Source organism: Sprattus sprattus (genome assembly GCF_963457725.1).
Source record: "Sprattus sprattus genome assembly, chromosome: 3".
Lineage (NCBI taxonomy): Eukaryota > Metazoa > Chordata > Actinopteri > Clupeiformes > Clupeidae > Sprattus > Sprattus sprattus.
In genome coordinates this window covers 5,022,776-5,038,562 of record NC_137922.1, presented here as the reverse complement: position 1 = coordinate 5,038,562, position 15,787 = coordinate 5,022,776, and the positions used below count along the sequence as shown (strand labels likewise).

General features: G+C 45.1%; 1 protein-coding gene across 1 annotated transcript; it reads left to right on the top strand.

Annotated features, from left to right (window-relative positions):
- Positions 1 to 441: 441 nt before the first annotated feature.
- gbx2 (gastrulation brain homeobox 2) lies at positions 442 to 2,608 on the top strand (the record flags this gene model as incomplete). Its single annotated transcript, XM_080835937.1, has 2 exons — positions 442 to 952; positions 2,091 to 2,608. 2 exons carry the CDS (start codon positions 442 to 444, stop codon positions 2,606 to 2,608), a joined length of 1,029 nt encoding a protein of 342 aa, XP_080692063.1.
- Between the last annotated feature and the right edge of the window lie 13,179 nt (positions 2,609 to 15,787).

Sequence of the window (15,787 nt, the reverse complement as noted above, 5' to 3'; positions counted from 1 at the left end):
GAAGGAGACAGTGAAGATTCATGTTTGAGTGAGACTACTAGACATCAACTCTGACAACAAACTGCATCTGATGAACAGGTCGCTGAAATAATCGACTTCGGCAAATTGCAGTATGGCAATACAGGACAGCTGAAATGTGCTGTTGTTTGGACGCCAGGAACAGAACAGGTAGTCAAAACGGATTATTTTACGGTGTTTTCTTTTTCCTACGAAGAATCGAGACATTGAATTTCGAGGACTGGCATATGTAGCCTATGAAATGGTTTTGTTCATTCAGCAAACGAAGGACGGGATTATTAAAACTTTAGATTTATTGCAGTGTGCCACAACAAATATCGCGTGTGTTTGATAGCCTATACTTGACATCGGTTTAGACCGACTCTGGGAGAATTAGTTCCCCCATACTCAGTGACATTTTCTTATTATAATACACCCGAGCTTATGAGTGCAGTTTATAGCCCATCGTTCATGATGATGCAACGTCCAGTGGGAGGCTCCACGGCCTTCAGCATCGACTCTCTAATCGGAGGTCCCCCGCAGCCAAGCCCAGGACATTTTGTTTACACTGGCTACCCCATGTTCATGCCGTATAGGTCAGTAGTGCTGCCTCCGCCACCCCCTCCACCGCCATCTCTTTCTCAATCTGCTCTCCAGCAGAGTCTGTCCTCCGCACACCCGCACCATCAGATCCCCGGTTTACCCAGCAGCTTCTGCTCCAGCCTGGCGCAGGGCATGGCTCTGACATCCACGCTCATGGCCTCACTGCCTGGCGGATTCTCCGCGTCCCATCAACAGCAGGAGGCGGTGAGGAAGTTCGCTCCCCAGTCCCTTCATGCTGCCTTTGAAAAAACTCAGGAAATGCGTTTGGACGTAGATGATGGGAAAAGCTTCCTTGGAAAGGAATCTGCTCTCTCGTCATTCCACGATACAGAGTCTCTGCTGTCTGTCACAGGTATGGAACTATTGTTTTCTCTTTCAAGCAACCCCGTCCAGTTATCAAGTATAATATAATTAACATATTATGCAGACGAAGCTATGGCATGAAACTTATTTCACTACAAGCAGCCCCCGTGTGAGATTATGTGTACCCTGAGAAAGTGTGTGTGTTTTTTTATGAAGGTTTCTTTTGTATGAAATGAAAACAAATTAAGAAAAGTGCCTTTGAAAATATCTGAGAAGACTCCTCTATATTAATTGTGATTTACTGTGTTAAGAGTTTTAGTTCATTTCAAATTGCCTGTAAACCTTGTCAGTGTAAGCCGTGGGGGTGACACAAAGTGGAGGCCTTGATTTGCGGCTATTTTCACCCGTAACTTTACTTTGATTGGTTTAGTTCAAGGACAGTTCGAGTTTATGGCAGAAAAACATTTATTAACAAAAAGTAACTTAAATGGTCTAAATGGTGAACTAAGTAAATCACAAACCGGAAGATGACTGGCTGAAGACTGAGAAAAGCTGCGTGTATTGAGCATTTTCGCTATGTTAAGAGCTTCAAAATGTAGACTAGGAACCTATAACGCCCGGGGGCCGGGGCAGAGGGTGGTTAGTGAACCAAATTAGCCTACCTCCATTGAAGAATGAGCAAAGAGCCAGCCGTGTCTAAATGCTCATAAAACTGTGGGCATTATTCAGTGTCGCTCAGGCATTTACAATTTCTTAGGCGAAAATATAGGAGACTCTTCCGAATGAGTTGCGTGAAAATATGTTGAAATCTAATTAACTAAAATACTGATCATTTAGTTTATCATTACAGAGAAGTATCCTATAGGCTACCTCATTTGAAGTGAAAAAGACTAATTCGAAAGTCAATGCCAACTATCTAGAATAGTTTCACTAGGCTGCTGTTTTATTGACTGATTAATAATTGGCATAGTTCATGATCGCATGCAGTGTCACATTAAGAAATATCAGATGACAAAAATACACAAGTTTCTAACCGATTATTTTAACAATTAATAAACAGTTAACTAATTAAATCATAATAATAATTAGGCTATTATTATAAGTATTATTTCCATTTAGCATGCTTCTATGCTGAAAGGCAATCCTTGTGGAAATGAACTAATATAATTATGATTTTTTTATTACAGCCCGAAATCACAGTAAAGATGATGGCAAAGAGGACGAGTGCAACCGCAAAGAGGACAGTTATACCATGGACAGTGATCTAGACTACAGCTCAGACGATAACGCCAGCGGCAGTGCCATGTGCCAAAAAGATGATGGAGATGCGAGCGCTGGACTGGACGACGGTGGCCATGGACCGAGCGGAAGTGGGAGCACTACTTCTACTGGGAAGAACCGGCGACGAAGGACGGCCTTCACGAGTGAGCAACTGTTAGAACTGGAGAAGGAATTTCATTGTAAGAAGTACCTCTCTCTCACAGAACGCTCTCAGATTGCGCACGCTTTAAAGCTCAGCGAGGTTCAGGTCAAAATCTGGTTCCAGAACCGACGAGCCAAATGGAAGCGAGTAAAAGCGGGAAACGTCAACTCAAAAAACGGAGAACCTTCCAGAAACCCCAAAATTGTGGTACCCATCCCTGTGCACGTCAGCCGTTTTGCGATACGAAGTCAGCACCAACAGTTAGAGCAAGCGAGGCCTTGAGTTCACACGGGATGCGGAGGACCAAATATTGATATAAGTTTAACTAAATTAACAACTATAGAGTGCAAAGAATATGTATGAAAACAATGTTGGACTTCAAATTATTTCGACAGGCCTTTGTTTATACCCGTGAGACAGAAATGTGGGCAGTAAATGTTGATGATGTGGAATAATTGTCCCTCAGGCCTGCCTGACTGAGACTTGGTAGAGGTACACAATTAAGGTCTGTGAGCCGACCGAAAGGAATCGGCTCCGGTGTTTGATGAAAATATTTTGGGAAAGACTAAACTATTTGGACCAAAATAATGGATGCCAGGAGGCACTGTACATTCCCAACAAAAATAATAGGCTAAACATGGATACTACTATGGTTTTTTAGTTGTGTGCTGAGGCAGAATTGTCTTGTTAATGTATTTTTGCAGACATACCTGAGAAAACACAGACTTAACTCAGACGAGCACTTTTTGTTGGTATAGCACTGTAAAAAGATTAAGAAAAATTCCTCTACCCACTCACACTCCACCCCTGACATTCTGATGTTCCCGCTGCATAAATACCAATTATGTGTTTTCATTTACTTGATATTCACTAACTCTTAAAAATTGATTATTGTTGCTTGATTTTTTTTTAAACGTTTATGATTGTATTTTTCCACACGTTATAAAGCACGCTGCTAATTTATTTAATATTGTGTAAAATGTTGCTAACATTTCATGAATTATTGACGCAAGACTTTTGTGTGGATTAAAACTGGACCCCATGAAGAGAAGCTCAACATTTGTCAATTTGTTTATTGCTGTTTTTACAATTTACAATACTGATATGTTTACAGGTGGGCTTTTCTGCAGGTTCCTGTACTCATGAATCCAGGATTATTTGTGGGCATGTGATCAATAACTTCACTCTAAGGAATTATTTTACAAAAAGATGCCACCAAAGTAAATTAAGCTGATAAAGGTGGTCTTGTATTTTGAATTTTATGCCGCTCTGGGCGTCTTCAACTGACTGATTGTAGGTAATTTCTTTGTCGGTAAACACCACAGTAACCCAACACAATAACAAGTTTTTACTGGACCAATTCAGGGTGGTTTAAAGAAAAACAAAACACACCCTGCTCGACAATTGCAATTAAGCGCAATGTAAATAAAACTGTCGACAACATTGTTTTTTATTGTTCACTTTAGCAGGCGTTACTGGCGGTGGGATGACAGTTTTACACCTGTTTTCGCAGGTGCCGCCGAAATGAAGGCCCTCGCGCACTGTTAGTACAAATCAAACCCTCTGGTGTCAAATCGAAATATGCTAAGGAAGATCTCGTGCCTGGCGTCGCAATCTAGTGTTGTGACAAGGGGTGTGCAACATCATCCGCGAGTTCAATGGGAGCCAAGGTCAGGCGACACTGGGAGGACTAATAATACGCTATGAAACGTCAGCATGTGGTGTTTAGAAAGGTCGTGCCCATAAGTCAGCCTTGATCCTTGTTCTCACCTTGCCCCCGACATCTCATCTCTGCGCAACGACAACATTATGTTGCATTATCATCCCGTCCGGTCCGGCCCGCGCTTTATCTTTGTCGGAACCACCATGGTAAAGACTCTGGTCTTTAATTTATACAACCAATACGTTCCCATTTTGGATTCAGTATATTTCATTTTCGCAACCACCTTGAACTTTTCAGCACATCTTTGGAAGAAAAAGCAGGCGTTAACGAGAAGGAACCTAGGACAAGAATTAGGCTACCTTCGCGGACCAGATGCATATAAGCTTGAGCTGATACGGACTCATTGTATTTTCGCCTGAGTTATGTTGACACTTATTATAAAGACATTGCTTACTTTATACTAAGCGATCGTGGTTGACAACTACCCTGAATTGCTCCTTCAACCACAGCGCATGTTATATCAGTAGGGCTATAGGAATAGTATAGGCCTAGTCATGCGTTGTGCTGCATGAATGTGTACTGGAGGGATCTCAAAGATAAGCGAAAATCAAAGTACAATTCATTTTTAGCGTTAATGAGGTATTTGTTGCTTTTTCCATGTGTATTGCAGGCCTTATATGTGTCTGATCACGAAGCATAGTGTGGGACAGGGACTCCCCAGGGAATTTCTGCCGGCAACGCGCACATCATTCATTACAGACGCACGAGTGTCTGACGCGCGTTGTATGTAATCATGCAAAGCGATAGAAAAGATCGGAATAAGATGAAACCACATGGGTATTACTCAATTATCATTGAGTAATCCACAAAATAGAGAGAGGTTGTGTCATACATATGTGGCATGCCTCGACTAGCCTAGGGTACAGACATGAACCTATATTTACAACGATGTTAATTGATTAAGATCGGATAAGAATTTAGTTTTTTTTAATAGCGTTAAACAACCTTCTGACGTTTTTCACTATATAGCCTGGTGATTGATTCATATCTTAAAGCTCGTCCAGCATATTTTTATTTAACCAAAATACTAACCACTGACTAGAAGAAATTGTGAGTTACGGTGAAGGTGAGATTTATTGGCGTATAGTGGCCATGCATACTGAGCTGTCTGACAGACGAACAGATGAGCTTTCATCAGCGACTCATCATGGGTAAAGTGGAGGTTTTCTATTTATCTCTCTCTTGGAAATATTTCTCCTCTAATCATACGGTGCGCTGAGTTATATCATAATGGGCTACAAGGCAGCCCAAAACAAGAAACTTTAAGTGTAACTCTCTCTCTGTCACACACATACGCGCGCGCGCGCGCAAATACACACACACAAACACACACACACACAGCGAGAGCGAGCGAGCGAGAGAGAGAGAGAGTGAGAGAGAGAGAGAGAGAGAGAGAGAGAGAGAATCTGACAATTGCCTTAACTCTAATGAATTTTTTTTGCAAATTGTAATCAAGCTCGGCCATCTCGGTTGGCTGATAAACGAGGCCCACGGGGATTGGCCGGGACCCCAGCTTCTCTCTCTAGCATGTCCCTCCCGCACTAAATTAACAGCAACTTGTCTGAGCTTCAAATTAACCCACAATGATTCATTCTGATGGCAAGCTCGCCCTGAGACTCGCGTGTCCTAATAGGCGCTGTCTCGAGAATGCTGCTGGAAATGACTTCGCTTATCCAGACACAACACGTGGGCTGCGCCCTGCCCTCACACACACACAGACAGAATAGCGTGAAGCCCCTCACCCTTCCACGCGCCCCGCGTATCCCGGTTTATCCCAAATTAAGTTTGTGCAACGTAAACAATATAAAATCCATAACTGTTCTGAGAAGAGGAGAGGTGAAATGTTACAGACTGTGCATGTCATATTGGCATCATTTTGGAATCCAGCTAATGTCATGAATAGTCCACTGGGAATTGGAATATATAATCTAAACGGCCTTTTCACCGGTGACACAAAGTTCTCACGATCAAAAGAAAGAAACGATCAATATTTCACTACTTTAAGTAGGCATATCGGCTGCCTGTTACAATTCAACTAGAATTAGAACGCATGTAATATATAGGATGAACAGTCCCAGAGGTGGTATTCTTTCTTCCCAAATAAACATAAAACAATAATGTATTTTAATAATTAAAAAAAAATCGTTCTCCAATTATAAGAGTTTAAAGCAATTTATACATTTAATACTATAAATACATTTGATCTATTTCTTAGAAAGATTGTATACTTTTGATCATGAGGTTTGAAATGGCCTGGTTAAAGGAAAATTGATACAAATTATGTTTTATTTTATTTTAATAAAAAAATATATACATCAAAAATACACACACACAAAACATTGGTGAATAAATAGGCAATAATTGAAAAAAGAAAAACCTTTAAATATTCACGTGTGAGATCATCATAGCACCTCCATCAGTGAGAACAGGAACAGTTGTTCTACTGTTGTAGACACAATTGAAAGCTCACAATGATGAGCAGTTTCTACTGAAATAACTGTTCGCCAAATAAAAGTCATCAGTCATGAAATAGTCCACTCACCAGAACTTTGTCTGTTTGTAGTTGAGTCATTTCAGTTTCCATAATTAAAATGTTGGAATGTTTTTAAAATGCCACACATGAAATATACATTATTGTATTGCTGACATAACATGTAGGTTATGGTTATACAATACAATGTATATTCAGAAAACAATAATCAGAGATAATAAAAAATACTGAAGTCCGTTATGCTAATGTGACATGGCCATTACCTTCAGAGCGTCTATCTAGATACCTGGTTGAGTAAGGAGCAGTCACTATGCGCCTGTCTGTCTGCTTGTGTGGAAGACGTGTCAGAATGAGGCCGACGGGCACTGAAGGGTCTGTTGAACCAGGTCTCTTCTTCCCCTGAATCGCACTGAATTATCATCATGGCATGATTGGGGCGCTCACGCCTCATTTACAGCCTCCTCTAGCAGACATAATGTCATTTTTCTCTGGGAGGCTCACATTGGCACCATCCTCTGACATGGCCAGACTGTGTGTGTGTGAGAGAGAGAGTGAGAGAGAGAGGGAGAGAGAGAGAGATAGAGAGAGAGAGGGAGAGAGAGGGAGAGAGAGAGAGACAGAGAGAGGGGTAGAGAGACAGAGAGAGAAAGAGAGAGAGGGAGAGAGAGAGACAGAGAGAGGGATAGAGAGACAGAGAGAGGGGTAGAGAGACAGAGAGAGAGAGAGAGACAGGAGAGAGATATATAGAGAGACAGAGAGAGAGGGAGAGAGAGAGAGGGATAGAGAGAGAGACAGAGAAAGAGGGAGAGAGAGAGGGATAGAGAGACAGAGAGAGAGAGGGAGGGAGAGGGAGAACAAGAGCAAGAGAGAGCATGGATGGAAGATTGTGTGTGAGAGAACAGAGATTTCTGTCATTCCAGGGTCTTAAACAGTATGGATTCCGCACAGCTGTGTTAACCACTTCCAGGCTAAGCATCATTGGGCTGGATTGTGCTGATAATGATTATGGACTGACACTCCACTCCAATAACCTGACAGCTCTTGAGAAGCCTCGCTATTATATTCAAAGACAGGCTTTTCAAAATAACCCATGAATACATGTTACAATGTTACGACTGCTGGATATACCATTTCTGTTGACAGTTGTTTAAACTTCAGATGTAACAGCCAGCCTACACTCATCTAAATGTCATTATTGGATAAACATATGCAATCCTCATGTCCACACAGCCTTGCTTTGTGTCCTCCACACATAAACACACACAAACAGCCACAGTCTCTCTCTCTCTCTCTCTCTCTCTCTCTCTCTCTCTCTCTTTCACTGCTCTTTTCTCCTCATTTCCCCATCTAATCTCTTTAATTGCATCTGCTGTCCACGGCGGCCCCGGCTCCCTTTGTGTCCCCAGAGTGGGCGGCTTTGTGTGGGTCAGCCTGGGCACCTCCCCTCCCTGTCCCCCTCTTTCCCTGCCGTCTTTGTGGAGCCCCCTGCTCTCTTCCTGACTCATAAACGCATAAGTGGGGATTAGAGAAGCATGATCCCATTAAAGCCAGTGGGAGACAGACTACAGAGCTAACGCCTTCATCTGTGCAGCCGACACAACACTTGTGATCAGGAGCGGGGACTGGGACCGGGGGCAGTGGCCAGGGCAGGGGCAGGAGGGACAGGAGGGGGCAGGAGGGGCAGGGGGAGGCAGCGGCAGAAGGGGAAACAAGAACAGCAGGCGATGGAAGAACTGGAGGAGCAGGACGAGCAGCAGGAGCCACAGGAGGAAGAGCTAAAAGGGAGAGTAACTAGTATAGCAGGACCAGGAACAACCACAGGAGAAAGAGCTAGGAGGAAGAGTAACTAGTATAGCAGGACCAGGAAGAGCCACAGGAGGAAGAGCTAGGAGGAAGAGTGACTAGTATAGCAGGACCAGGAAGAGCCACAGGAGGAAGAGCTAGGAGGAAGAGTAACTAGTATAGCAGGACCAGGAAGAGCCACAGGAGGAAGAGCTAGGAGGAAGAGTAACTAGTATAGCAGGACCAGGAAGAGCCACAGGAGGAAGAGCTAGGAGGAAGAGTAACTAGTATAGCAGGACCAGGAAGAGCCACAGGAGGAAGAGCTAGGAGGAAGAGTGACTAGTATAGCAGGACCAGGAAGAGCCACAGGAGGAAGAGCTAGGAGGAAGAGTAACTAGTATAGCAGGACCAGGAAGAACCACAGCAGGTGCAGCATCAGGACTGGGAGCTGGAGCAAGTGATGGCAGCCGCTTAATTCCATTCACGTCACTACATATAATAGAACGTAATAGAAATTCTTACATAATAGAAAGTGACTCAGGCGATTATGTATGATACATTTCAGTTGGTATTTAGATGTATTGTTCATTGTAATGGTATGTCAGGTACTGGCTTCGTGTATCATTCCTTGTTCAGGAGTTAGTGAGGTCTAACTGAGAGAGGAAGAGTGGAGGGACAGCTGTCTCGGAACTCCTGGAGAGAGTTCCCAACAATAAGGTAAAGCCTGGAGAGAGTTCCCAACAATAAGGTAGAGCCTGGAGAGAGTTCCCAACAATAAGGTAAAGCCTGGAGAGAGTTCCCAACAATAAGGTAAAGCCTGGAGAGAGTTCCCAACAATAAGGTAAAGCCTGAAGAGAGTTCCCAACAATAAGGTAAAGCCTGGAAAGAGTTCCTAACAATAATGGGAAAGCCTGGAAAGAGTTCCCGTCCATAAGGGAAAGCTTGGGAGGGTTCCCATCAATAAGGGAAAGCCTGGAAAGAGTTCCCAACAATAATGGGAAAGCCTGGAAAGAGTTCCCGTCCATAAGGGAAAGCTTGGGAGGGTTCCTATCAATAAGGGAAAGCCCAGCCCCAGACGATGGGATCTTGATTCTTAAAGAATAGTCACACACAGTAACTCCAGCGTGAGGGTAGGCCATTGTTTTCTGTGGAAAGATAACAACACTGAACTGATTACACTAAAATTGTGTACTCAACCAGGTTTGGTTTTTCAGCCAGAACATTGTTAGACTATTGGAAGTTATTATACTGTGTTATTTCTGAAGAAAATGGTTGAAAATTTCCATAAGAAGAAAACCCTTTTCAAAATATATTTAAAATGAAAGGTAATCATCTGTGGTTACTAAAAGCTCATAAACTACAGAGTTGATGTACATACGGCAACTTCTGAGATCCAGTCATTTCTGGACCAACTGTCAGAAGTTCATTTGAAGGTCCAGATCACAGGCCATGTTTCTTATTATATTTGAGCACCGTATTTTTATTTGGGCACTTTATAAATACTAGCGTTTCAGTGGCAATAGAGATTCAAATAATATTTCTGCATTACGTTGCCACATTGAACATTGTTGTTCTTGTGTTATCTACTTTAGTGTTGACATGTAGAAATTAATTAATTTAAGGTTTGTTGGTAAATCCCGAGATCCGTCAATTAATGTAATTATCACAGGTTTCAAACATATAGAGATACATCAAAGTATTTGTGAAATATTTCATTACCGTTCCCTTCTGAGACGAAACTTAAAATAAATTGAATCAAATGACAGCCAAGCCAAGATTATATTAAGAATTCTTTTCTTTATTGAAAGGAGACACGTTACAGTATAAGACTCTGTATTAGGGGCTGTACAGCTGACACAAACTTAATAGAATAACAATCAGAATTAGAAACACAACAGCAATAATAAGAACCACCTTTGATGGCAGTGTGGATGGAGTAGATACCATACAAAAGAAACAGAAAGGGCTCTCACATATCCTCACTGTCTGGATAATATGTTCATAAATAACTTGTCTGGTGATGTTCATCTCGGATATACAAAATGGATACTGACAAGCTGGAACAACAAAAAAAAATAAACAAAAACAAAAAAAAGAATCCAACTGAGGTAACAAAAACACGTAAAAAAAAAAAGTGAACCAAAACACGGATGCTACGATGTGTAGTACTCTTTGTACACCTATATACAGGTGGCAGAAGCAGTGGGTTGGGGTTGGTCACCACCACAGCTCGGAATGGACATGCATAAAACTCAAAACGAACATGATGTTCCCTGACACAAGACTTATACTCTAGGCATCTTTTCATGGGGTTGACTATCTGTCCTGTCTGTCTGTCAGTAGTGCCTCTCACTGCCCCCCAAGACTACTGGGACTAGGGGGGGCGATTAGAACAGCTGCTGAGTTTGCAGCAGTCGGGGGAGAAACTAGAAAAGGCTGAGGCAGAGAGACAGACAGGCTGAAAGAGAGAGAGAGAGAGAGAAGGAGAAAAAGTGAGAGAGAGAGCGAGAGAGAGAGAGAGGGAAGGAGAAAAAGTGAAAGACAGAGAGAGAGAGAGAGAGAGAGAGAAAGAGGACTTCTGTAGTGTTCTCAAAGTGAGGCGTTTGAAAGACAGACACAAGTCCTTTGCACCTGTGACTGAGATGTTTGTATAGGACAGTTTCCCATCCCGCAAATTGGGAGAGGGACCAAGGTGCATGTGTCTGAATATTTACAACACTCCTCTGAGGGGAGTGGACAGAGAAGAAGAGGTCAAGAGTGGAGAAGAGAAGAGAAGAGAAGAGAAGAGAAGAGAAGAGAAGAGAAGAGAAGAGAAGAGAAGAGAAGAGAAGAGAAGAGAAAGGACTTGAACTCTATGGAACTCTACACACGATGGATGACGTGACGTGGCACCTGTGGTCCCTAGATGAAGAGACACTATTGAACACTATTATGGACATACGCTTCAGTGCCATGACATTATTACTGCACTACTAACCTGGCTTCTTATGGGTGGGTATTGCTTAGTTACAGGTCACAAGAGCTCTCTCCTCAGTCACTTCAACACACGGGCAGGGCAGGAGAGGGCAGGTCAGGGCAGGAGAGGGGACATTATTCAGCATAGGGGTTAGAATGACAACACACAGAGGAGTAGAGACTGAGGGAGGGGGAGAAAGAGTGAGTTCAACTCTGTTCTACTGAGAAGGCAAGTAGCACTGTGAGACAGACACAGACACAAGATACGGACACAGACACGAACACGGACACGAAGACATAATGGGGGAAGGGGGGGGGGGTGGCATATCCCACTATAGTTTTGGAAAGGTGTGTGAGGAATGCTGTGTGCGCTGAGAGGGAGGTGCTCCCTGACCCAACGGCCCTACACACACACACACACAAACACACACACACACACCACATTCACGTCACTCAACACAATCATCAACTCATACTTCTCACACTTGGCACCAAACCAAGAGAAAGAAAAAAAAAAAAAGACTCTCAGCTAAAAGAGAAACATTATTTCCTCATAAATTACACCGGCACAATAAAACATTCACAACACTGGCAGAAGAAGAAGAAGAAGAAGAAGAAGAGCACAATGAGAAGAAGAAGAAATAAAAGCCATATGTACAGAATGCAGACCCAAAGAAGAATGGAGGAGAGGAGACAGCAACTGCTTCAAATGTTTGTTTGTTTTGTTTTGTTTCTTCAAGTGAAAAACTTTTCTAGAAGGTCAAACATACCTAACATCAGAGGAGAGAGAGAGAGAGAGAAAGAGAGAGAGAGAGAGAGAGAGAGAGAGAGAGAGAGAGAGAAAGAAGGAGGGCTGTGGCATTCTACCACCTCAGCCTGTGAACGGAGCAGACCAACAGGGCCCAGTCTACGGATGAGGGGAGAGGTGCTGAAAACTCAAGCAGGGGTTTGAGCGTCTAAATGGGCCTAAAAGCCTGGGCTGTCCCTCTGTGGGTCCCCCTCCCCTCCTGCAGTTATGATTGGGCCATAAAGTATCTCTCCGTGCTGATGGTGCACATATGCCCAGCAGGATCTCATATTGATTGACTCCCACTCACATAATGCAACTATTCCCTGCAGTTTCGTCTGAAGGGGCCGATACTTCCTGTCTGTGGGATGGGAGTTTAATATGGAGGTCTGTGGGATGATGGGAGTTTAATATGGAGGTCTGTGGGATGATGGGAGTTTAATATGGAGGTCTGTGGGATGATGGTAGTTTAATATGGAGGTCTGTGGGATGATGGGAGTTTAATATGGAGGTCTGTGGGATGATGGGTGTTTAATATGGAGGTCTGTGTGTGTGTGTAGCACGTGCAGGGGGATAATCTCTCCTCTGTAGCGCTCTCTCCTCTCCTCTCCTCCTGATAGCTGTCAGTATGAAATGCAGATGACTCCACACTAGATAAGAGCTGATAAATGAGTGTCTCAGCATTCTGATCAAAACAGGCCAGTGCATGCGGCTCAATAATAAAACATTGATAAATGTGTTCCCTTTTGTGACCGGAGGATCTGGATGAGGGCAGAGGGGAACTGTGTTTCATGGCATGAGGGGCTACCAATCAGACTCCGCTTCCTGAAGCGGACGCTAGGATGAGTGGCTAACGCTACTCTACATGACAAACTCACACACACATCCATCATCTCTCTAGCACTGCTCCATTGGTCCAGACAGTACACCACTCTCACAATGATTCCAAGTTAAAAACGGGCTGTGTGTCTGACCATGCTATGACACCAATGTTCTAACAAATATTCTGATATTCGATTATCCCCACCCCACTTCCCTCTAAAATGTCTTTACATCAAGATATTTTCTTCACATTTCTTTAAAGAAGAGAAAAAAAAAAGGAACAAAAGTGAACTGATCCCAAAGCAGAGCTCTGAGATATTGAAATATTGCTGGAAGGAAGGAAGTAGCACTCTGAGCCCAGACGGACAGAGGACACAGGGGAGTATAGTGAAAGGAAGTAGCACTCTGAGCCCAGACGGACAGAGGACACAGGGGAGTATAGTGAAAGGAAGTAGCACTCTGAGCCCAGACGGACAGAGGACACTAGGGGAGTATAGTGAAAGGAAGTAGCACTCTGAGCCCAGACGGACAGAGGACACAGGGGGAGTATAGTGAAAGGAAGTAGCACTCTGAGCCCAGACGGACAGAGGACACAGGGGGAGTATAGTGAAAGGAAGTAGCACTCTGAGCCCAGACGGACAGAGGACACAGGGGGAGTATAGTGAAAGGAAGTAGCACTCTGAGCCCAGACGGACAGAGGACACAGGGGAGTATAGTGAAAGGAAGTAGCACTCTGAGCCCAGACGGACAGAGGACACAGGGGGAGTATAGTGAAAGGAAGTAGCACTCTGAGCCCAGACGGACAGAGGACACTAGGGGAGTATAGTGAAAGGAAGTAGCACTCTGAGCCCAGACGGACAGAGGACACAGGGGGAGTATAGTGAAAGGAGAGGAGGGTACACAATGGGGTCGGAATTAGTGCTGTTTTCATGTGCATTCCCACAAACATAGTGTATTACATATGTGTGTGTGTGTGTGTGTGTGTGTGTGTGTGTGTGTGTGTGTGGGTGTGTGGGTGTTCCTGTATTGGTGTAGGTGGGAGGCCATCCCACTGGATCCTCTCCAAAGCCCCAGACCTTCAGTGTTCTTCGCCGCCGTGTTCTCCGCACTAGCGTGTCCCGTTATAAACAGTCCCCCCCTCCAGTGTGTCTCTGGCTGATTCAGTGGGCCCTGGCTCACCCCTCGGGTGGGTTGGGGGGGGGGGGGGAGAGAGAGCGCTGGAGAGGCTGAAAGCAGGTGAGGAGTGTGGGGGGGAGAGTGGAGAGGGGAGCCGCCTCAGGCCTACCTTACCACCACCTCTAGACAGCCCCCCCCCCCCCCCCCCCGCCTCCTCCTGCATGCCAGGAGTCATGCCACGCTGGCACAGGTCTGGGGTGGGTAAGGGTGGGTTCTCCCGTAAGACATGGCGTGATGCCAGGGGTGTCTGGCGTAGCCATCCATACTGCTGACTGCTCTCCCCCCTGAGCCCATACTAGAGGGACAGTGTTCAAGGTGAGGGGGTTAGGGGTTAGTGTCTCGAGTGCAGACATTACTGTAGTGGTTCTGTAGTGTTCATCATCATCATAGCCATTGGATGCAAGTGTTTCTGGTCTCTGGTTGAGTGTTTTAGTGTGGTTTCTCTAGTCAGTGTTCCCAGCTAGCTCGTGGCTCTGTACATGCTGTGTGGAGCTGCTAGCTGCTAGCTGCTAGCTGGAGAGGGGGGAGGGTAGTGGTCATGGGCGTGGGTGGCAGGTGGGTGAGAGGGGGGGGTGGGGGGTGGGGTGGGGGTGTAGTGGTGGTCAGATGATGGCGGCGGCGCTGCCCGTGCTGCTGCAGCTGCTGTTGTTGCGGTTGTTGTTGCGGCGCGAGAGGTTGGGCGTGGCCATGAGCGGGTAGCGCTCGTCGGGGCATCCGTACTGGAGCAGGATGTCCACGCACTCCTGGCTGCTGGCCTGCCGCGCGTACGCCAGCGCCGTGTTCCCGTGGGCGTCCCGTGCCATCAGGTCCACCCCGTACTAGAGGAGAGAGAGAGAAGAGAGAGAAGAGAGAGGAGAGAAGAGAGAGAAGAGAGAGAAGAGAGAGGAGAGAGAAGAGAGAGAAGAGAGAGAAGAGAGAGGAGAGAGAAGAGAGAGAAGAGAGAAGAGAGAAGAGAGAGAAGAGAGAAGAGAGAAGAGAGAGAAGAGAGAGAGGATGAGAGTAGAGAGAAGAGAGAGAAGAGAGAGAAGAGAGAAGAGAGAGAAGAGAGAGAAGAGAGAGAAGGAGCGGGGGAGGTGGAAGAGGAGAGGATGAGGAGGATTGAAAGGGGGAGTGAGGATTGAAAGGGGGAGTGAGAAGGAGGGACAGAGAGAGGGATGGAGAAAGATCAGTGAAAAAATGTCAGTATCTATGCAATATTCACACATATTTATGTATTTGTGGATATGTATGATTGGTCTGATGTAGAGTGCTAGAGTGTGACTGTGTGAGTGTGTGTGTGTGTGTGTGTGTGTGTGTGTGTGTGTGTGTACTGTGTGTGTGTGTGTGTGTGTGTGACTGTGTGTGTGTGTGTGTGTGACTGTGTGTGTGTGTGTGTGTGTGTCTGTGTGTGTGTGTGTGTGTGTGACTGTGTGTGTGTGTGTGTGTGACTGTGTGTGTGACTGTGTGTGTGTGTGTGTGTGTGACTGTGTGTGTGTGTGTGTGTGTGACTGTGTGTGTGTGTGTGTGTGACTGTGTGTGTGTGTGACTGTGTGTGTGTGTGTGTGTGTGTGTGTGTGTGTGTGTGTGTGTGACTGTGTGTGTGTGTGTGTGTGTGTGACTGTGTGTGTGTGTGTGTGTGTGAGTCTTACCCATATGAGCAGCTGAGTAGTGACCACGTTGCCCTTCCGGCAGGCCAGGTGGAGGGCGGTGCGCCCGTCTCCCTCTCCGCACGTCTCGTTGACCTGC